The sequence below is a fragment of the Mobula hypostoma genome, chromosome 4, assembly GCF_963921235.1.
Source record: "Mobula hypostoma chromosome 4, sMobHyp1.1, whole genome shotgun sequence".
In the NCBI taxonomy this organism is placed as follows: Eukaryota; Metazoa; Chordata; class Chondrichthyes; order Myliobatiformes; family Myliobatidae; genus Mobula; species Mobula hypostoma.
This window is the reverse complement of record NC_086100.1, coordinates 150928521-150951855: the sequence shown is the minus strand read 5'-3', so window position 1 is coordinate 150951855 and position 23335 is coordinate 150928521. Positions and strand designations below refer to the sequence as shown.

The 23335-nt window shown below is 40.6% G+C and overlaps 1 protein-coding gene across 1 annotated transcript in view; it reads left to right on the top strand.

Annotated features, from left to right (window-relative positions):
* LOC134344949 (neuronal vesicle trafficking-associated protein 1-like) overlaps positions 1-23335 on the top strand; it is a 123110-nt gene that overhangs the window by 76445 nt on the left and 23330 nt on the right. The window contains exon 4 of the mRNA XM_063045082.1: positions 15144-15254. Within this exon, the coding sequence (XP_062901152.1) occupies positions 15144-15254 (111 nt within the window). The remainder of the gene's footprint in view (positions 1-15143; positions 15255-23335) is intronic.

The window sequence follows — 23335 nt, the reverse complement described above, 5'->3', positions numbered from 1 at the left end:
CTGTAGGAAGGACGCGATTGTGCGGGAGGTGCTACAGGGGCGATTCATCATGTTGTACCAAGATTGGTGCATTTCTGTTATAAGGAGAGATTGGATGAGCTGGGTTTGTTTTCCTCAGAGTGGAGGAGCTGAGGGGCGACCTGACAAGGTGTAAAATTAAGAAGAGGGAAAGATAGTGTAGGTAATATTCTGTTTTTCCTTTGGTATGGGTGTCTAAGGAAAGAGAATGTAGGTTTAAAGTGAAAGGTAGGAGGTTTAGAAGGATTCCGAAGACATATATTTCACACAGTGGCTGGTTAGAGTCTGTTATTTCTAGACAAATAATCACCGAGTTATAGAAGGCTACAGACCCAAATGCAGTGAAGTAGGATTAGTGTAGAATGGTACAATGGGCTGGAAGTCTCTGTGCTGTACGATTCTAGCAGGAAAAAAGAGGGAAACGGTATCATAGCATAAAGGCTCCAGGACAGATTCTTCCACCAGGCCATCACACTGCTTACCTGTTGTACATTATTTATTATAAGTTACTATAAATTGCACATTGCCCATTTAGATGGAGATGTAAAGTAAAGATTTTTACTCCTCATGTATTTGAAGGATGTAAGTAATAAATTCAATTCAATTCAATTCACAAAGGGTGGCTGTCATCAGGAACCCACTGCTAATGCAAGCAGTCTCTCAGTGTTTCAAGAAGGGAAATGGTGAGGCACTTAAGGCAAGATAATTTGAAGGGCTGCAGGGCATGAATGTAGAAATAGGATTGTCAAGATTGCTGTACAAAGAATGATTCTGTGATTCTAAACCTTGAACACAGGAGTGGTGATGTTTATTGAATGCTTCAATCAGTGCTGTTCTTGTGGTTAGGTGAGTTGGGCCATTCAGTCATGATGGATTGGTGGCAAAGTGGAGTTAGATTGTTACACAGTTTCCTGTAGCATAAAATAAGTTGTTTCAATACTTTGTTCTTCCAAATACCACAAGGTATTTATAAAAGAAAATAATGTTGATATGGTGAATTGAAGGGCAAGATCATTTGGGTGGGGAACATAAAACCTCAAGCTGAGTATTAACATTGTGCTGAGATTCAAGGCTACAACAAAAACTTCCAAAATGAAGGTACATTGTAAGAATCTTTTTATTTTTTAAATGATTTAATTTGAGTATTTTGCACAACTTTTAATTGGGCGTCTTAACATAAGTGGAATTGTGTAGATTAATGCAGCACAGAAACAAGCTGTAATGTTGAAGCAGGTTCATGGGTTTAGTGAGAGTGAAAACACTGACTATGAATAAGCGTTTATTTGCAAACAGTAAGAATTCAACAGAACATTTAGGTCCCTTCAAGTAACAAACTATAAAACTAAGTAATTAACAAGCAGATACTTGGCTAAAAGTGCGTGTGGAGCATACCTTCTCAATGGTTCAGGGTAGCGTGCCCTGGAGACAAAGGGAAGAAAGAGAGCCTCTCACACGTGCTATTCTTTATACCCTGGATATCTGAAACAGGACACCAGAGCTATTGTACACAAGGCAACCAATTGGGGAAAAAGCTGCTACAGATTTCAAACGGACCAATCAACAGCTGACACTGTGAAAGTAGCTTTCAACTGGCAAATAAGCCACACGCCCACACGACTTCAGCCCAACGGGTCCACATTGATACCATTTGTCTGCATTCAACCCATAACCTTCTAAGCTAGTCCCCTCCATGAACTTATCCAAATGCCTCTCAAATGTTGTAATTGTACTCGCTTTGACCGCTTCTACTGGCAACTCATTTGAAGTATTCACTGCCCTCTGTGTAAAAAGAAGTTCCCTCTCAGTTCTCTTAAATCTCTCCTCTCTTATCTGGTATCTGTGCCCTCTAGCTCTGGACTCCCCAAACCTGATTAAATGACTATGGCTTTGTACCTTATCCATACCCTCATGATACAAATTTCTTTGAGATCATCCCTCATTTTCCTACACTCCAAAGAATAAAAATCCAGTGTGGCCAACCTCTTTCAATAACTCAGACTCTCTAGTCCAGGTAGCATCCTCGTAAATCTGTTCTGCACCCTCTCCAACTTGACAATGTATTTCCTGTAAGAGGGTGACGAAAATGTACAGAATACTCCCAAGTGCAGTCTCACCACTGTCTTGTACAACTGCAACATAATGTCTCTACTCCTAAACTTGATGCCCTGACTGATGGCCAGAATGCCACACACCTTCTTCACCACCTTGTCTAATTACATGGCTGTGGAATGAATACAAATAGATGTTATAGGTGAGAACATTTCAATTTATTATTCACATTGGCTGTCTTATTGCATAGCCTTTACCTCTGGTATCAAATTCATGCTGGTATTTTGAGAGGGTATTCACCAAATGGCTCCATACCTGATTTCCTGTCTTCTGCTGGGGAAATAGATCTCAGTAAATCAATCCTAGATTCAGGATTCAGAATCAGGTTTATTATCACTGGCATATGACATGAAATTTGTTAACTTAGCAGCAGCAGTTCAATGCAATACATAACATAGAAAAAAAACACAAAATAAAATAATAATAAATCAACCAATTACAGTATACGTATACTGAATAGATTAAAAATCGTGCAAAAAACAGAAATACAATATATTAAAAAAGTGAGATAGTGTCCAAGGGTTCAATGTCCATTTAGGAATTGGATGGCAGAGGGGAAGAAGCTGTTCCTGAATCACTGAATGTGTGCCTTCAGGCTTCTGTATCTCCTACCTGATGGTAACAGTGAGAAAAGGGCATGCCCTGGGTGCTGAAGGTCCTTAATAATGAACGTTGCCTTTCTGAGACGCTGCTCTTTGAAGATCTCCTCGGTACTTTGTAGGCTAGTACCCAAGATGGAGCTGCCTAAATTTACAACCCTCTGCAGCTTCTTTCGGTCCTGTGCAGTAGACCCGCCATGCCAGACAGTGATGCAGCCTGTCAGAATGATCTCCACGGTACATCTATAGAAGTTTTTGAGTGTATTTGTTGACATACCAAATCTCTTTAAACTCCTAATGATGTATAGCTGCTGTCTTGCCTTCTTTATAACTGCATTGATATGTTGGGACCAGGTTAGATCTTCGGAGATCTTGACACCCAGGAACTTGAAACTGCTCACTCTCTCCATTTCTGATCCCTCTATGAGGATTGGCATGTGTTCCTTCGTCTTACCCTTCCGGAAGTCTACAATCATCTCTTTCGTCTTGCTGACGCTGAGTGCCAGGTTGTTGCTGTGACACCACTCCACTAGTTGTCATATCTCACTCCTGTATGCCCTTTCGTCACCAGCTGAGATTTGACCAACAATGGTTGTATCATCAGCAAATTTATAGATGGTATTTGAACTATGCCTAGCCACACAGTCATGTGTATATATAGAGAGTAGAGCAGTGGGCTAAGCACACACCGCTGAGGTGCACCAGTGTTGATCGTCAGTGAGCAGGAGATGTTATCACCAATCGGCACAGATTGTGGTCTTCCAATTAGGAAGTTGAGGATCCAATTGCAGAGGGAGGTACAGAGGCCCAGGTTCTGAAACTTCTCAATCAGGATTGTGGAAATGATGGTGTTAAATGTTGAGCTAAGGTCGATGAACAGCATCCTGACATAGGTATTTGTGTTGTCCAGGTGGTCTAAAGCCATATAAAGAGCCATTGAGATTGCATCTGCTGTTGACCTATTGTGCAATAGGCAAATTGCAATGGGTCCAGGTCCTGGCTGAGGGAGGAGTTCAGTCTAGTCATGACCAACCTCTCAAAGCATTTCATCACTGTAGATGTGAGTGCTACATGGCGATAGTCATTAAGGCAGCCCACATTATTCTTCTTAGGCACTGGTATAATTGTTGCCTTTTTGAAGCAAGTGGGAACTTCCGTCCATGGTAGTGAGAGGTTGAAAATGTCCTTGAATACTCCTGTCAGTTGGTTGCCCACACATTTTCAGAGCCTTACCAGGTACTCCATTGGGACCTTCCACCTTGTGAGGGTTTCCTCTCTACAGTCTAACATCGGCCACTGAGATGGAGATCACAAAGGTCATCAGGTGCAGTAGGGATCTTCACAGCTGTAGTTGTAGTCTCCCTTTCAAAGCAGGCATTAAAATGCTTTGAGTTCATCTGGTAGTAAAGCATCACTGCCATTCATGCTATTGGGTTTTGCTTTGTATGAAGTAATGTCTTGCAAACCCTGCCAGAGTTGTCATGCACCCGATGTCACCTCCAACCTCATTTGACATTTTTCTCTTTGCCTTTGAAATAGCCTCCGCAAATCATTCCTGGTTTTCTGGTACAGGCCTGGGTTGCCAGACTTGAATGCCACAGGTCTAGCCTTCAGCAGACGGCTTACTTCCTGGTTCATCCACAGCTTTTGGTTGGGGAATGTACAGTAAGTCTTTGTAGGTACACAGTCATCCAGACTGCTTTTAATGAAGTTGGTAACAACTGCAGCACACTCATCCAGATTCAAAGACGAATCCCTGATCAAGGCAGTCCTGCAGGTGCTCCTGTGCTTCCCTTGTCCATACCTTCTTGGTCCTCACTACTGGTGCTGCGGTCTTCAGTCTCTGCCTATACTCAGGGAGTAGAAGTACAGCCAGGTGATCAGACTTCCCGAAGTGAGGGCATGCAATAGCATGGTAGGCATTATTGATGGTGGTGTAGCAATAGTTCAGTCTGTTATTTCCTCTAGTATTGCAAGTGATCTGTTGATGGTAATTGCTTAGTGATTTTTTTCAGACTGGCCTGGTTAAAATGAGGAAAAGTTGGTGGGTTTGTTGTGGAAAACTGCTTTGCACTTGTAAAGTTAAACAAACGTGTGAATGTTTACCTCAAGGCAAACAAGGATGCAGAAGATATAAACCTGTATTCTGCATCTAATTGTTCTGAATGAGTCACTAAACCACCCTAATGGCAGTGGTGGATAACATTGTAGGGCTGCCACCTCGTGTCCTGGTCTCTTTGTAACTGCTTGGGCTTTCCTCGGGTGTTCCTGTTTCCTCCCACATTCCAAAGGCATCCAGGTTAATAGGTTAATTATGGTATAAATTGTGAGTAGCAGAGTCTGGGAGCAGTTGATGAGAATGCTGGGAGAATATTTACAAGGGGGAAATAAAATGAATAGGATTGTTTACTGAGCCAGCATGGACTTGACTGGCTGTGAACACCTCCTTCTAAGTTGTATAAGGGAGTAATTATGTTCTCCATAATTCAAACAGTTACCTCTGCTTTCAGCAACTTTCTGTGATACTAATATTTACCCTAAACATTGTTATTTTAATTTGTTAATTTGCAGTAGGTAGGGATTTGCTACAAATTAATAAGTTTGGTAAAGAACTATAGGGGAAATTTTAATACAATATCTGGATAGCCAATAATTTAGTGAACCTTTGGTGTTGTGCTCTGTAGTTTATGATTATCACTTGGTTGCCATTTTTCATCTGGTCTTCTCCCATCATTTCGGATCTCCCCCTCCCCCTCCCACTTTCAAACCTCTTACTAGCTTTTCTTTCAGTTAGACCTGATGAAGGGCCTCGGCCCGAAATGTCGACTGTACCTCTTCCTAGAGATGCTGCCTGACCTGCTGCGTTCACCAGCAACTTTTATGTGTGTTGCTCTCATCTGATATAGTCTTTATTTCCTAGCTGTTGTCTGGACAGAAAATGATTTAAGATAACACTAGAAGAATCTGATCTGCAAGCTGAAATGATGGCATGAGAGTGGTAATGTGATGGCAGTCTAAATACTGGTAATTTTTAAATATTATTTTATTTGTAACACAAAAGCTGGTTTCAGCCTAGATTCATGCTCATTCGGCACATATCAGATGATAGCTATAGTTTCATCGAAAGTAGCCCAGAAAGCTTTTGCCACCAGGGTTGAGTAGGACTACAACCAGATGTCATGGGTTAAGGGTGAAAGGTGAAAAGTTTAAGGGGAACATGAGGTGAAACTTCTTCACTCAGAGGGTTGTGAGAGGGTGGAATGAGTTTCTAGTGCAAGTGGTGCATACAAGCTCAATTTCAATGTTTATGAGAAGTTTGGACAGGTGCGTGAATAGCGAGTTATGGAGGGCTATGGTCTTAGGAACAGTTTGATGGAGTAGGTAGTTTAAATGGCTTGGCATGGACTAGATGGGCCAAATGCCCTGTTTCTGTGCTGTAATTTTCTATGAGAATGACAAAAAATTTTTTTATAATGTTAAAATTATTGCCATGTTTTCTGAAACCTACAGATTTCCACATTTGCATCTTGATTCATTTCTTTCTTATCCTTTACTTTCACAATTATCAACAGTTCAATCTTCCTTCTGATGCTCACCACACACAATGTTGAAATGCAAAAAAAGTACACCACAGAATAAACTTTCCAAACAAAAATCATACAGCAAAGCATGCTATATTTATAAACAAAAGTCAACTAGTAAACTTTGTATAGCTGCATAGTGCATTAGAGTCCTAAAATTCTTATGCAAAGGTACATCAGTGGTAACATCACAAACAGTGAAACACGCCTACTGAGCTGACAATTGATTGTCTTGGAGTTTAGGAAGCTGAGTGTCGGACTTCATCAGTTTAGCATGACAACAGCTGTCGAGCAAGGTTTCTGAGCAAGACCACTGATGGAATGACATTGACAGAATGACACATGCAGTGATCAAGGAAGAGGTTCACAAAAATGATTCCAGGATTAAATGGCTTGTCATATGAAGAGTGCTTGATGGCTCAGGGCCTGTATTCATTGAAATTTAGCAGAAATGAGGGGTGACTCATTGAAATCTATCGAACGGTGACAGAGTGGATGTGGAGAGGATGTTTCCTGTGATAGGAGTGTCTAAGAACAGAGGATACAGCCTCAAAATAGAGGGGCTTCCTTTTAGAATAGAGATGAGGAGGAATTTCTTTAGCTAGAGAGGCCAATTCTTTATGAATATTTATGACAGAGGTTGATAGATTCTTGATTAGTCAGGCCATGAAGGGATATGGGTGAAGGCAGGAAATTGGGGCTGAGAGGGAAAATGGATCAGCCATTGTGGAATGGCGGAGCCGACTCGATGGGCCTAATGGCCTAATTTGCTCCTAATATTCTGGTTTTTTTTAACATACAAATATAAAATCAGCTTGATATCTCCTTTCACAATGTTATCCAATGCACCTATGAAATATACACTATGAAGAGGTGATGGCGACATATACCCTTGTGAAACAACATACACCCTGGAAAAGGTATTATCGAAAATGAAAACATGATGGGGTTGGGGTTGGCAGAAATGTTGGATTGCCTTTCTCTCGTTGACAGTGTGATGACAGCTCATAAAGGTAGAGTGATTGGTTGGTTATGATATGGTCTTGCTGGTACTTGTATTGCCTTTTGGAGATGGAATAACCGGGGGAGAGAAAAATCTACTTAATTTCACATTTAAGTTCACATTTCTCATTAGTCTGTTATTTGAACCTTTCTCATTTGCTAATAAAGAAGAATGGTTGTTTCCATTTTTGTACTACTGTTGCTGGACCCAACTGAGTATTACAGAACAGGTGCATGTTCATAAATTTGCTTTATAGAGGTCAAGTTAGAACAGAGAATGCAGCTTAAAAACTGGCAACCATGTATGTATTTATTTCAGGCAAGATATTAGCAATTCTAACATCTGTGCATACTATAATCACTGCAGAATTTGTGGACTCTATTTTTAGATTGTACTATATGGACCCATAAAACAAATGCTATGTCCCTGGAGTGCACTAATTAATGGTCTGATGTTTGCTGAAAGAGTCCCTGGTGAATCTGAGCAGGGATTGTTCAGCAGGTTGTATAGCCATCGATGCAAAACAAGTTTCCAATTTATTTTATGAAAACCCTTTTATGTGTAAGTAACCTGGCATAACCTACGCAAATCCGGCAGTGGTAGCCCTTTGCATTCCTGCAGCTGTATCAATCTTTAATTTCCCCTCTCGCCACTTTGCTCCATGTGCCTCTCATTTTATTTCTCTTACTCTACTCCATTTATCATTCACCTGCCACTTTCTCCCAACTCTAGACCCTCTCCCGTTCCCTAGCTGGCGCAACTCACTCGTCATCTGCCCCCTCTCCTCAGAGCACCAATTACCAATTACATCTCCCCCCTCCACTCCCGGTCCTGATACAGGTGTCTCTGGCTTTTTGAACGTTCGCTTTATGAAACCTCACTGTTACGAAAGACCTACATTAGTTCCCTGTTTTCGCTAACAGAAGGTGTTTTCACTGTTACGAAAAAAGCAGCGCGCAATGAAAGGCAGCGCGTGGAAAAAAAAGCAGCGCGTGAAAAAAATCAGTGCACAATTAAAGGCAGCATGCGCCCCGAGCAGTCGCTCTCCCCCAGATTCAGAACGGCATTCTCGCCGGCTTTGTTTAAACACGTTCCTGTGAGCGGCCGTTTGCAAGATGAGTTCTAAGGTATTGGAAAAGCCTGAAAGAGCTCATAAGGGTGTTACACTTAGCGCAAAACTAGACATAATCAAGCGTTTCGATCGTGGTGAACGAAGCAAGGACAAAGTGAGTTTGGCTTGTGGAAGTTGACGGAGATGATGTTGAAGAGGTTTTGGCATCCCATGACCAAGAACTGATAGATGAAGAGCTGATGCAATTGGAAGAGGAAAGGATAACAATCGAAACCTCAGTGTCCCACCACTCCAAACCCCGGGCTGCGGACAGATACCGATTTGCAGAGAATGCAGCGGTAGCCAGGAGGCACCCAGCACGTCTTTAAGAAAAAAGCCGAAATAAACAAGCTACTTAAATACGTGCTGGGTGGCACCTAATTAATTAGCTTGTTTATTTCGGCTTTTTTCTTAAAGATGTGCTTGGTGCCTCCCGGCTACTGCTGTACCCCTGCATTCTTTGCGGATCGGTATCGGTTTGCTGCCAGAGGGTGGGGGCCACTGCATCGCCCCAACCTCTGACTCAGCCTAACACACCATCATCAGTGTGCTCGGCGCTGTCCCAATTCCGGTAACTGATACTACACTGTACATACATTATTTCTACTTTATATCGGCTGTATATTTTTACGTGTTATCTGGTATGATTTGGCAGCTTCATAGCTTAAAGGTTACTGGAGAGCGCTTGCGCCGTGTTTATGCCAACAGCGCTTGCGTGAGATTTTTGCCACGGAGAACAGTGCAGGCAATCGTTGTGAAGAAGTATTTCTAATTTATATAGGCTGTGTATTTATCATATCATTCCTGCTTTTACCATATGTTACTATTATTTTAGGTTTTATGTGTTATTTGGCATGATTTGGTAGGTTATTTTTGGGTCTGGGAACACTCACAAATTTTTCCCATATAAATAAATGGTAATTGCTTCTTCGCTTTACGACATCCGGCTTACGAACGGTATCATAGGAACGCTGTACCTTCGGATGGCAGGGGAAACCTGTATCGGGTTTCAACCTGAAACACTGGTAATTCCTTGGCCGTCACAGATGCTGTGCATCTTGAGTCCCTTTAAGATTGTTTATGGCTATTAGGCAGGAAGTTTCCATGAGTCTACACATTTCACACTATTTTCTACCCCAGAGGCCTGATCCTATTTGCCCTACCTCTCTGGAATTTCACTGAGGCATGAAAGTAAAGACCTGCTTCAGATGATCTGCCCGGAGAGATGTGATCAGCGTCAGCATATTGTCTGAGTGTCCTGACGTGGCCCATGGACCAATGTGCATATTATAGTCTCTGCCACTACAAATGCAATTCTTTGCTCAGTCCGAAGCAATTGCATTTCAGCCTTGAACCACAGTAACACTGGACAACAGATTTTTTTGGAAGTGTTGTTTCCTCAGAATTTTTTTTTGTTTATGATAGCCTGCTTGAAACTGAACACAAATATAATTTCAGACTACTTGTATCACGTAGGAGTTTGGAGAACCAAGAAATTAACTTTTATTGAATATAATGTGTTTCATTGCATGATGGTGTTGACGTGTTGCATAGTTTAAACTAAGCTAAAATGCTTTGTTGATAATTTCCATTTGTATTCAGTATCTGAAGCTTTTTGCTTAAACATCCAGCATTAATCAGCTAGCACTGATGGATTCCAATTGCCCTGATATTGTTTTTCCATGACCGCAATGTCCTGATGAAACCTTTCACCATGCTCGTCATTGATGGTGTCAAGATTTGCAGGGAAAAAATCAAAATGGGAATGCAGAAAATGAATCTTCAGTGACATGTTGCACTTCATGGTTTTGTCTGCTTGAAGCAGCTGTATGTAGTTGGGTTCTCTGTAGTTGCCCAGAAAAATTTCAACAACATCCTTGAATGCCTTCTATGTGATTTTCTCCGGACTCACTCAAAGTTCTTCAAATTGCCTGTCATTGATGACCCGTTTGATTTGGACCAACAAAATTGCCATCCTTAATTTTGGCATCACTCTCAAATATCTATGTCCTTCTTGGAAATTTATAGCCTTTCTAAAATTTGTCCTGCAATGTAGCATCCACCCTACTTAAGGCATGCCTGGCCAAGATAGAAAATTTTTCAGCTTACATTGTGGGCAACATTTTTATTGATTTGAATAATGAATTGAAATAACAAACATAGGCAATTTCGAAAAAAGGTGCATGATAGGGAAATTTCATGGTGATTTTCATGATCAGCAGCCATAAGATGCATCCAAAAATATTCAGTAAGTAAAAAATTTGTTTTTGATTGTAAATTGCTGGTCCTGTTTTAATTAGCTGTGATCCTGTTAGGATTAGATTTACTACAACACTGACATATTACGTGAAATTTGTTGTTTTGCAGCAGTACCTTGCAAAGACAATAATCTATAAACTACAAAAATACATAAATCTTGGAAAAGAAAAGGAATAACCAGTGAGTGTGCATGGTCAGGAATCATTCTGAAATTTGATGGCAGAGGGGCAGAAGCTAATTCTAAATCATTGAGAATGGACCATCAAGCTTCTGTACTCTTCCCTGATGATAGTAACGGGACGAGGCATGTTGTGGATGGTGAGTGTCCTTAGTCATCATAGCTTATCACACTAGACAGCCAGCCACTCTAGTGTTGTTTGGTTGATGTTGAGCAGGTCAGTGTCGGCTAAATCAGGTGAGAGTGGGCAGTTGCACAGAACTGTTCAATGTTCTGCACTCTCGCGCCACACTCACAGGATTCGCTGGTCTTTAAACCCGACTTCACCATATTGTCTCCCGTCCTACAATCTCCCGCTCTCACTCTGTTGAGAGTGCACCACTTCCGTCTGTCAAGCAGTGCCCTGTCTGGCAACATTTCTGTGGGGTCTTGCACTGTATTGTTTGGTGGGGTTCTGGCTTCTGTTTGTTGCCAAAGGTTAATCCTGTATGTTTGGGGGGATGTTCCATGCAGTAGTTCCTCCACTGCAGCAAAGCTTTTCCTCGATTTTAGGCGGTTGGAAACTGGCACATGATGATGTAGTGGGTGCCATGGATCCGAGTTCTGTTTACCTTTTTCAATTTTTGTTGTAGTGTGTCCTCGGATCTCTGGGGAGCAATGCCCGCAAGTCTGTAAATGATGTTAGTGGGCGCAGTGTGCCCGTGATTGTTTGGCAGGCTTCATTAAGCAACGGATCTATTTTCTTCCCAAGGGCTGTTCTGCCCCACACAGGCGCACAATATTCTGCAGGTGCATAGCAGAGTGCTAGGCAGTTGATCTAAGTGTGTGAGCATTAGCTCCCCATTTCGTGCTTGCTAATTTTTTCAAGAGAGAAATGCAAGAGCCAACTTTCCCTTGGAGATTTTGGATGTAGGTGGCAAAAGAGAGCGTCCTATCCAGTGTCACACTCAGGTAAATTGGAGTCGGATGGTGTTCGAGCTCCTTCCCACACCCGAAGATCTTGAGTTTCCGAGCTGCTTCTCGATTCCTCAGGTGAAATGCACACACTTGAGTTTTTGATGGATTTGGGTTCAGAGACTATTTTTCATAATACTACTTCATTGCTTCGAGGACTGCTGTAAGTCGTACTTCAACTTCTTGGAAGGCGTTAGCTTGTGTTGCTATGCATAGGTCATCTGTATAGATAAACCTGCGTGTGTTAGGAAAGGTTGGTTGGTCATTTGTGTAAACGTTAAATAGTAGAGGTGCCAGGACTGATCCCTGTGGTAGTTCGTTCTTTTGTGGATGCCACCTACTCTTAATTCCATTCATTTCTACATAAAATCTGTGATTTTCTGGGAGGCTTCTTATTACTTTGTCTGTGGTTTCATTCTTTAACATTTTAGATAATTTCAGTAGAAGGCCTCTGTGATTCACAGTGTCGTATGCTGCTGTTAAGTCAATGAATACTGCCCCTGTAATTTATTGCGTTTCAAAGCCATCCTCAATATACTGGCTTAAGTTCAGGACCTGACCACAGAAAGAGCGGCCTGGCCTGAACCCGGCTTTTTCTGGTGTTAGAAGATCTTCGACTAAGGGGGATATTCTTTTCAGTATGAGTCTCTTGTAGGGTTCATAGAGGGTGCAGAGCAAGGAAATCTGTCAGTAATTTTTGGGAATGTTGGGGTCTTTATTGGGTTTTAGGAGAGCAACAACTTTGGCTCTTCTCCACTTTTTGTGTATTTTTAATGATCTTAGGCAACAGTGTGGGCACGTGGCCAAGTGGTTAAGGCATTGGACTAGCAATCTGAAGGTCATGGGTTCGAGCCCCAGCCGAGGCAACTTGTTGTGTCCTTGAGCAAGGCACTTAATCACACATTGCTCTGTGACGACACTGGTGCCAAACTGTATGGGTCCTAATGCCCTTCCCTTGGACAACATTGGTGTCGTGGAGAGGGGAGACTTGCAGCATGGGCAGCTGCTGGTCTTCCATATAACCTTGTCCAGGCCTGCGCCCTGGAAAGTGAAGACTTTCCAGGCGCAGATCCATGGTCTCGCAAGACTAACGGATGCCTTTACTTTAGGCAACAGTTTAAAAAGGGACAGAAGCCAGTGGAGTGCTTTAGGTCCAAGATGTTTAAGGAATTCATTAAGAATCCCATCTATGCCAGCAGCTTTGTTGGATTTTAGCTGTGATACTTCATCCTTTAATTCTTCTAGGGTGAGAGGTGGGAGGTTGTTATTCCTGTTTGAGAGAGCTGACTCCATCTCCTGATGTTGCTTTTTCTTTTGCCTCCATTCCTTGTTATTTGGTCGACCATTTAGTATTAGTTTGTGGGCAACCTGATTGGGTGTTAAGGCAGCAATTCTTTGTGGTGGTCTTTTGTCTGAGTTGAGTTTCCGAACAGTTGCCTATGCCTTCTTACTGTTCTTGGTCATTGTCTGTGTTTTCTGTCACTTCTTGCCAAGGCAGTTGTCTCTCTTGGCTCAGTAGGGACAGAGCTGACTCTCCCATTTCAGTTGTGTCTTGACCAAACAGGTCTTGGTCATATAAGTTGACATACTCATCATAACTTTGCTTGATATCACTAGTCAATCCCTGAATATGTTTGGTTCTGCAGCCTCCAGGTAAGTTCTGCTGCGCTACTTTCCAGATTAGTCGGACAAATACGCACCAGTGTCCTTAGTGAAGGATATTAACAATCAGGAACTTGAAGCTTTTCACCCTTTACACCTTTAACCCTCATTGAGGACTTGGTGCATATTCTCCTGACTTGCCCTTTCTGATGTCCACAGTCAAAATGTTATGGGTAAGGCTTGATATGACAGAATGACCTGAAAAGCTTTTGTAATCAATTCTTTATTGCCTGTAATGTTAAACACCAAATTGATCAGCTCATTAAATTCTAACTTTAAATCTGAACTTTCTATTAAAGATGGTTACTTTTAACTGTTTAAATATTTGTTATAAATTGATTTTCTCATCTTTTACAACATCTATTAATATTTATTGAGTTTGTAGCAGGCTTCGTTAACCATGTAATCCATTGGGTCAAGTAAATTATGAATTAGTACCCAGATGTTGGATCTAATGGACCTAACTACCATTTGAAAGCGAGGCATGCATTTGCACACAACACTGAACAAAGATTTCAACCATATGAATAATTTCACAGTCAATTACCCTAGTTTGTTTGAAGCATAGAAAGATTAGCAGCAACAAAAAATTGCACATTTGTATTATCAACAATCATTTGATGTTCTTTGTACTACCTTGAAATGTCCTTCTCAATTCAGTTTTAATGGAATTCTCTAAGTATTGTAATTACGTCTTGCTCTGTTAGGGGATTGGTTAATCATATTAAGAATAACATTTTCAGAGCATCACACATAAAAGTTGCTGGTTAACGCAGCAGGCCAGGCAGCATCTCTAGGAAGAGGTACAGTCGACGTTTCGGGCCGAGACCCTTCGTCAGGACTAACTGAAAGAAGAGCTAGTAAGAGATTTGAAAGTGGGAGGTGGAGGGGGAGATCCAAAATGATAGGAGAAGACAGGAGGGGGAGGGATGGAGCCAAGAGCTGGTAAAAGGGATACGAGAGGATCATGGGACAGGAGGCCCAGGGAGAAGGAAAAGGGGTGGGGGGGGAACCCGGAGGATGGGCAAGGGGTATAGTGAGGGGGACAGAGGGAGAAAAAGGAGATAGAGAAAAAGAATGTGTGTATATAAATAAGTAATGGATGGGGTACAAGGGTTAGGTGGAGCATTGCTTGAAATTCCAGCATCTGCAGATTTCCTCGTGTTTGCATTTTCAGTGCATTGTGTTATTGAGGTGAAAAATAAACTGTTGCTGAAGGGTCCAATGTGGTGTGCTCATTCTGTACCTGGAGTATAATATTTGCCATTGTGTTTATGATGTCCTCTGGTGAACAAGTTGTTTGCCTCCAAATGGCTTTGGGCCCATCGTCAATGTATATTGGGAGATTAACAACTGGTATATTATTAGTTTATTTTAATAGAAGTAATTTATTATTACATTCTCCATTGTAACCAGTTCTTGACTGAATGCAACATTGAAAAAGGGATTATGTGATGAAATATGATTAGCTCCATTTTCCTCACACTTTTCTGCTCATTACTGACTTTGATTAATAGATGTTCAGTTTAGCAATCTGTCATTTCAGTAACATACAGTAAAGGGTAAATTTCAAAGCATAATTTCTCTACTTAAGATTAGGAGCTGGAAATCAAATGCAATTGCATGTGATTTGCTTAAAAATAATACTGTCCCAATTCTTCTTTTGCAGGTTACAGTTCTCATTCTCTTTGCATTGGCATTTCTCACATGCATAGTGTTCCTGGTAGTTTACAAAGCTTACAAATATGAGCACAGCTGCCCAGATGGATTTGTCTTCAAGGTGAGAATTTTTCTTAGACTTAAAGATAATGTGAGACTGTTCCTAATATAAAAAAAACACATTAATGAGATTAATCCAAATTTCAATGCAAGTACATGTCAAGGTGCTGAAGCAGGGACCCAATCGCAGACCAAGTACTGTGCGCACCGTGATATTTACTGAGTAGCAAATCCAGAGGGGCAACGAAGTCAGTGTCAAAATTCAGGCAGAGATCAAAAATTCCAGAGAAATCAAAAACCAGAATGGGGAAACAGGCAGAGTTGATATTCGGATGGACAGAGTTCAGATATGAATGCTCGAAAGGCTCCGGAAAACTCACTGGTACAATCTGGCAACAAACAGGTGAAAACACAGGACTGAAATACACTGAGCAATAAACAGAGAGGCAGATGATAGGTGGAGCACAATAAGACAGAAGTGGCAGCAAAACAGGTAATAATGAAAAACAGGTGAGAGGCAGAGTACTCTGTAATACAGGGTCCAAAGTAGAGCAGGAGCACGTGGGGCATGAAAACAAAGAAGAGCACGTGGCAATACAAAAGCACAGTCTGACGGCTAGGGGGAAAACACCCAAAAAAACATTAACTGGAGGTATTGACAGCACGTTCCTAGATATAAAGTCTCTGTTTCTTGTAGAGGCCGAATATCCAGCTCAGTGGTCCAACACTTTATAATTTTTAAAAAATTTCTACAGATTTTTTTGCCTTGTCCCAACTCTGAACATCAAATTCCATTTCTTCTGGCCCTTGTATGTTCTTTACCTCATCGTAACTTCAGCTTTCTAGACCAGAGGCTTTGAAAGTCCTTTCAAATTCTTGACCACTCCCTTTCTTTTTAATAATTTCCTTTTAACATTGACCTCCTTTAATTCCTTAGAAATTTTTCTCAAAATACGTGCCTGTGAAGCATTATAATCATTTACTGTGTGTTTACTATGAACAAAACATCTTTAATATAGTATTTATTGTTAAATATATTTTGCTATGTTAAGAATAGCTCACCAATTCTGTCATTAAACTACTAACTGCAAGTTGGGATATGGTTCCAAGGGTGCCAGATTTCTACCAGTGATTTGCATAAGGGGTTGTACCAGTTGGCGCAATAATAATAGCCACAGTCGAAGTGAATCCAGCCTGAACCATATCTCATCTTTCCCCATAAATTTGTAAATATGTATTAGAAAACTGCATATAAGACTACAGTAAGGACTATAAATCTGATTGTTCCTTAATTCAGGAATGGTGAAATATCTTCCACTGTTCCAGATGTTAATATTAGCAGTCAGTTCTCTTTCATATGTTCTTGGCTTGGACATTTTGACAGTGAATGTGGTGTGGAAAGACTGCAGGTTGCTTTTGGTAATCACCATATTTGCAGGTTTTACTATACTGAGCAGAAATACAGCTTCTATTTCAGACAGGCATTTTCATTGACCTTTCTTACTACTGTTCAACTGTTCAAAATGCCAGGGATAGAAGAGCTTGCTTTGTCAAACCCCTGACAGCCCAGAACACTTCATACTCTGCCTATCATTGAAGTGCAATCACTGCTTCATAGAAAGTACTGTTGCATTTCATAAAATAGGAATACAAATTAACTGAGAATCAAATAAACTGTAGATGCCAGAAATCTACGATATATTAAAAAAAACAAAAAGCTGGAAGGAAGCACTCAGCATATCAAATAGAGGCTGTGTTAAGAGAAATAGTGTTAGCATTAAAATTATCTGAGCCTATGTATCAGAAATAACTGATTAATTTGACTGCTAGTGTTAATTGATAAAGAAGTATTCGCCAGTACACTTCACTTTAAAAATGCTGTGGGATCTTGTATCCATTTGGATAGACAGATGGGTTTAAAATGTTAACTAGATGTCTTTCTTTATACTTCACTCATTATATTTTACTCCTGTTTCGATGCATGCTGACTTCTGTTGGTCCATCGGTAATGAAAATAGTATTTAAAATTATTTTCAATTGAGTTGCTATATGATTGGTCTAACCTGCTGATTATGGCAATGTGGCTTCTTTTCTATTCACTTGAAATAGGTTTTTTAGGTACAATCAATATGGAGAATAGATGATCTAGTTGTTAAATGGTCACCATCTAATTTTTAATTTAATAACTGCAAATGTACAGATAGGAAAATTGACTTTTAAATGGAACCATAGGCATCTCCTTCCAAGGGGTATTGCACTTTAACTAACTTTGATGTCAGTTTGATGGACCATCTGTATCCTAGTGAAATGCTATGCTTAGCTACTTGCCTGGTGAATAGCAGCTGCTGCCAGTTTTTAAAAGTAAGTTTTAGTTCAGCTTGCTGGGTAGGATAAACATCACTGCTGAGAAGATATGACACTGTCTATTTGTTTGGACAAATTACACAGGGATTGTGTAGCACGATTGGGCTTAATCTCCTGGCAGGTATCATGCCACAAATTAAAGCTGCTGGTTATATTCCTTTACTGCACACCATCCATCTCATTTGTCTGTCTACAAAACCATTTGGTATTGTAACTAAGAATTAACAGTTGTACTGGTACGAGTTAAAATACACATCATGGACCAGATTATCCTTGATTGATCAGATGGAAGTTACAAGAGCATTCTTGTGCCACCATTGACTGCATACTAACGGTAATGTGTATTAATTAATTTAACCAAACGTGCAACAATAGCCAAATTATGCAGATATAATTGGTGCAATAATCTATTGAAACTCTGGAGCCTATAAGGGTGATAACCATCAATGTCAAGATTCAAGTGGGTTAGCAGAGAACTAGTTACAAAATAAATACATAACAGAGATAAACCATTTTGATCAGTAGGACATTGTGGTTTATGTTCCCTGTGGTTCTTTCCCTCTTACTTATGTGCTCACCTATTATTCATCTTCATTACTCCCAAATGTACAGTGCCTACAAAAAGTATTCAAATCCCTTGGAAGTTTTCATGTTTTCTTGTTTTACTACATTGAATCACAGTGGATATAATTTGGCTTTTATTGACACTGATCAACAGAAAAAGACTCTTTTGTGTCGAAGTGAAAACAGATCTCTACAAAGTGATCTAAATGAATTACAAATATAAAGCACAAAATAATTAATTGCACAAGTATTCACCCTCTTCAAGTTAGTATTTAGTAGATGCACCTTTGGCAGCAACTATAGCCTTGAGTTTGTGTGGATAAGTCTCTTATCAGCTTTGCACACCTGAACACTGCAATTTTTCCCCTTTCTTCTTTACAAAACTGCTCAAGCTCTGTCAGATTGCATGGGAATCATGAGTGAACAACCCTTTTCAAGTCCAGCCACCAATTCTCAATTGAATTGAGGTCTGTACTCTGAATTCGTCACTCCATACATTAACTTTGTTGTCTTTTTAGCCATTACTGTGTAGCTTTGGCTTTACGCTTGGGGTCATTGTCTGGCTGGAAAACAAATCTTCTCCCAAGTCACTGTTGTCTTGCAGACTGCATCAGGTTTTCCTCCAGTATTTCCCTGTATTTTGCTGCATTTCATTTTACTGTCGAATCTTCATAAGCCTTTCAGGGCCTGATGCAGTGAAGCATCCCCACAGCCTGCTGAAACCACCACCATGCTTCACGGTAGGGATGCTGTGTTTTTGATGGTGTGCAATGTTTGGCAAATGCCAAACATAGCATTTAGTCTGGCCAAAAAGCTCAATTTTAGTTTCATAAGACCATAGGACTTCTTCCAGCTGACTTCAGAGTCTCCCACATGCATTCTGGCAAACTCTAGCCGAGATTTCGTGCGAGTTTTTTTTCCAAGAGTGGCAAAGGAAAAGCAAAAAGAAAAAGTATGTGCAGTCTCTCCCATCTCAGCCACTGAGGCTTGTAACTCCTCCAGAATTTTCATGGGTCTCTTGGTGGCCTCCCTCACTAGTCCCCTTCTTGCTCCGTCACTCAGTTTATGAGGACGGCCTGCTCTAGGCAGATTTACAGTTGTGCCATATTCTTTCCATTTCTTGATGATTGACTTAACTGTACTTCAAGGATTATTCAGTGACTTAGAAATTTTCTATTATCCATCTCCTGACTTTTGCTTTTCAATAACCTTTTCGCGGAGTTGCTTGGAGTATTCTTTCGTCTTCATGGTGTAGTTTTTGCCAGCATACTGATTCACCAGCAGTTGGACCTTCCAGATACAGGTGTATTTTTACTACAATCAATTGAAACACCTTGACTGCCCACGGTGATCTCTGTTTAATTAATTATGTGACTTTTAAGCCAATTGGCTGCACCAGTGATGATTTGGTGTGTCATGTTAAAGGGGTTGAATATTTATGCAATCAAATATTTTGTGTTTTATAATTGTAATTAATTTAGATCAGTTTGTGGAGATCTGTTTTCACTTTGACACGAGAGTCTTTTTCTGTTGGTCAGTGGCAAAAAAAAACAAATTAAATCCATTGTGATTCAATATTGTAAAATAATAAAACATGAAAACTTCCAAGGGGGTGGGTGAATACTTTTTATAGGCACTGTAGCTGCTTCTACTTAGTACCACCATCTGAGTACAGCTTAGCAACACATTTTCTATTGTATTATTTATTAGCATATGTTTATGGCTTTCCCCAGGTCCATCAGGGCCTCCCAGTCTCTTCTCAATCCCACAACCAGTCTGACTTTTCCTGACAATGCAGAAACTGGAACCAAAAGAAGATTTGAAGTTTTGTGTTCCGTTCTGATCAGTGTGTAACAGGAAGCATGTACAGACTTTGGAGAAGGTGCAGAAGAAATTCACTGGTTTTTTGCCTGGATCTGAGTGTATTAGCTATGAGGTGAAATTGATCGAGCCTGGATTGTTTACTCTGGAGGAAGCACAACCTGATAAATGTATATAAAATTATGAGAAGTAGAGATAGGGTAGATTCTCAATCTTTTTCCTAGGGTGGAAATGTCAAATACTAAGAATATAGTTTTAAGAAGAGAGGGGGAAGAGTTCACAGGAGATTTAGGAGGCAAGTTTTTTTATACACATAGAGTGGTTAAGAGCCAGGAATGTGCCACCTAGGGAAGTGCTGGAAGTAAATATGATCACATTGTTTAATAAGTATTTAGACAGGCACTTGAACTGGCAAGGAATGGAAGGATGTTGACCATTTGCAGCCAGATGAGGTTAGTTAGGATTGTCATAATTTTCAGTATGGACATAGTGGGTTGAAGGGTCTATTCCTGTGCATTACTCTTCTAAACCTTTACATTGCTAATATATCCAGTTGTATTAAAAAGAGCTACCCACTTTAAGTATCTTTCAGCACTTGATCCACATCCCTCCAGGTCATGGTTTTCAAGTATACTTTAAGCCACTTTTTAGACATATGCTGTGTGGGCACGTGGCCAAGTGGTTAAGGCATTGGACTAGCGACCTGAAGGTCGTGAGTTCGAGCCCCATCCGAGGGAACATGTTGTGTCCTTGAGCAAGGCACTTAATCACACATAGCTCTGTGACGACCCTGGTGCCAAGCTGTATGGGTCCTAATGCCCTTCCCTTGGACAACATTGGTGTCGTGGAGAGGGGAGACTTGCAGCATGGGCAACTGCTGGACTTCCATACAACCTTGCCCGGGCCTGTGCCCTGGAGAGTGAAGACTTTCTAGGTGCAGATCCATGGTCTCGCAAGACTAACGGATGCCTTTACTTTAGACATATGCTGTGCTACCATTCGATAATTTCAAATCCCTACCAGCCCCTGGCTTGAAAGCATTTTAATTTCCCTCCTTTGCCTCTTGATTTTCAATACCTCATGTAAAGGAAATAGGTCCTTCTTCAACGCATTAATTTTCCAGCCCAGGTGAATCCCTGCAGATACAAGAGAGTGCAGATAATGGGATCTGGAGTGAAAAAACTAAACAGCTGAAGGAACTTTGTGGCTCAGGCACTATTTGTGGAAGCAATAGGATTGCTGACATTTCAGGTTGAGACCCTATGTCAGGATTCCTATACATACTCTTCAGTTCAATCACATCATTGAACTTGTCACGGAGATATTCAGCAAGGAAACAGGCCCTTGGGCTCAAACCATGCTGACTGCATTCACCAGTTAGCTAGTCCCACCTGGCTCGTAGCCCTCTAAACTTTTCCTTTCCATGTACTTATCTAGATGGCTTTTAACTGTTGTTAATGTGCCTGTTTCAACCACTATTTCTGGCAGCTCATTCCAAAGACGCACCACCCTTTGTGTGAACACCTGCCCGATATCCTATTTAAATCTCTCACCTCTGATCTTAAATCTATGCCCTCTTGTTTTAGAACTCCTCTGGGGAAGAGAACTATGTGCTTTTACCCTGTGTAAGCCCCCTCATAATCTTATACACCTCTATCAGATCACCCTTCAATGTGCTATGTTCCAGGAAATAAAGATCTAATCAATGCAACCTCCCCTTGTAATTCAGATGTTTGTATTTCAATGTGATCCGTCTTGCTGGCAATCTGCCTATTTGTTGATCTACAGCACATTTATCTATGTGACATGACAGGAGATGCAAGTCCTATTTGAGCCACAGAACATATTGAGTAGTTTGCCTGAAGGTGAAAGACCAAAAGTTCATACTTTGTACAAATAGCAGTTACTGTTTCTGCCATAAAAGGCATTTTGTATTATTCCATGTCTGTATAGAAACTGACGCCGGTTGTTGGTGAATATCAACTATACCCTGGGGATATTGTAGACTGTCCATCTAGAACTCATTTTAAAGCGTGTTTTCATGTCTGAAATGTAGGTTGAATTATTTGCATTTGGAAGCATGATACAAGGGAATAAAATCCTAGTTGTTTGCTCACAATGTTAGCTTGGTTAATTTGTTGGCAAGGAAGAATTTCAATAGCCAAGGGACTAATGCTTGTTTTAGCTATCCACTGAGGACAAAATATAGTAGCATTAAATTTTTTATTGATGGCTTTGAGTCTTACTCACAATTATCTTTCTTACCAAAATGAAATTTCACTGCCTCAGTAAACTTAATAGAAAATATTCTCCTTTTCATTAGCGTAATGCACTATTAAAAGTGCAACAAGCCATTGAGTTGCCAATAAAACCATCTCATCTGTATTAGCATTTTGGATGACTCAGCACAATTAGCAGGCTTCGTTAAAAATCGTAACCTACGTTAAAGTCAGTTAATGTAAAAAAAATCTCAAATATCTGCAAGTCTCAGCAATAAAACATCCAACTGCAAAACACAAGCAAGTGAAAGGAAATAGTAGTCATGTAGAGTCATTACTGCCTATAGAGATTTGCTGCAGACTTCACCTGTTTTTGGATTGTTGTTTCAATTTGATAAATTTGAACTCAGTTTAGTGTCTTTATTTGACTAATTTATCCATTTTATTTATTGTGTGATCCGATTGTAATATTGAGATATCATTGGCATACAGTTAATTTGACATATGGACATAAAACATGCACTGGAGGGCATCAGTAGAGTCAATATTTATTTAGAGGATTGTGACTGAGGTGGGCTGGAGCATGGACAATGATGTCAGTTGGGGCCTGTGGGATTGGAGGGGTGTGGACCAGGGTGAACATGAGGACGTCTGAATACTATGTTAGGCAAGGGGAGGGGGGAAGTTCACTGCTAAAGGGGCTTACTAGAGTCGGATCACACTTAGATAGTCACCAGTGAGTCCATAACATTATGTTCAGACGGATGTTTTAATAATGTGGGCAGCACAGTACTATACCTGTTAGCGTAATGCTATTACAGTGCCAGTGATGGGAGTTCAATTTCAGCCACTGTCTGTAAGAAGCTTGTATGTTCTCTCTGTGACCATGTGGATTTCATCTGGGTGCTCTGGATTTCTCCCACACTTCATGGACATATAGGTTAGGTTAGTAAGTTGTGGGCATGCGATGTTATGCCGGAAGCTTGACAATACTAGGGAGCTGCCCCAGCACATATTTATACTGTGTTGGTCATTGACACAAATGACACATTTCACTGTATATTTCGATGTACATGTGCCAAATAAAGCTAATATCTTACCATCTGTCACATCTCCATCAAGGTTCCTGCTTGCATGGAGCTAATCCACAAGATAAATTAAGAGTTTTCAAACT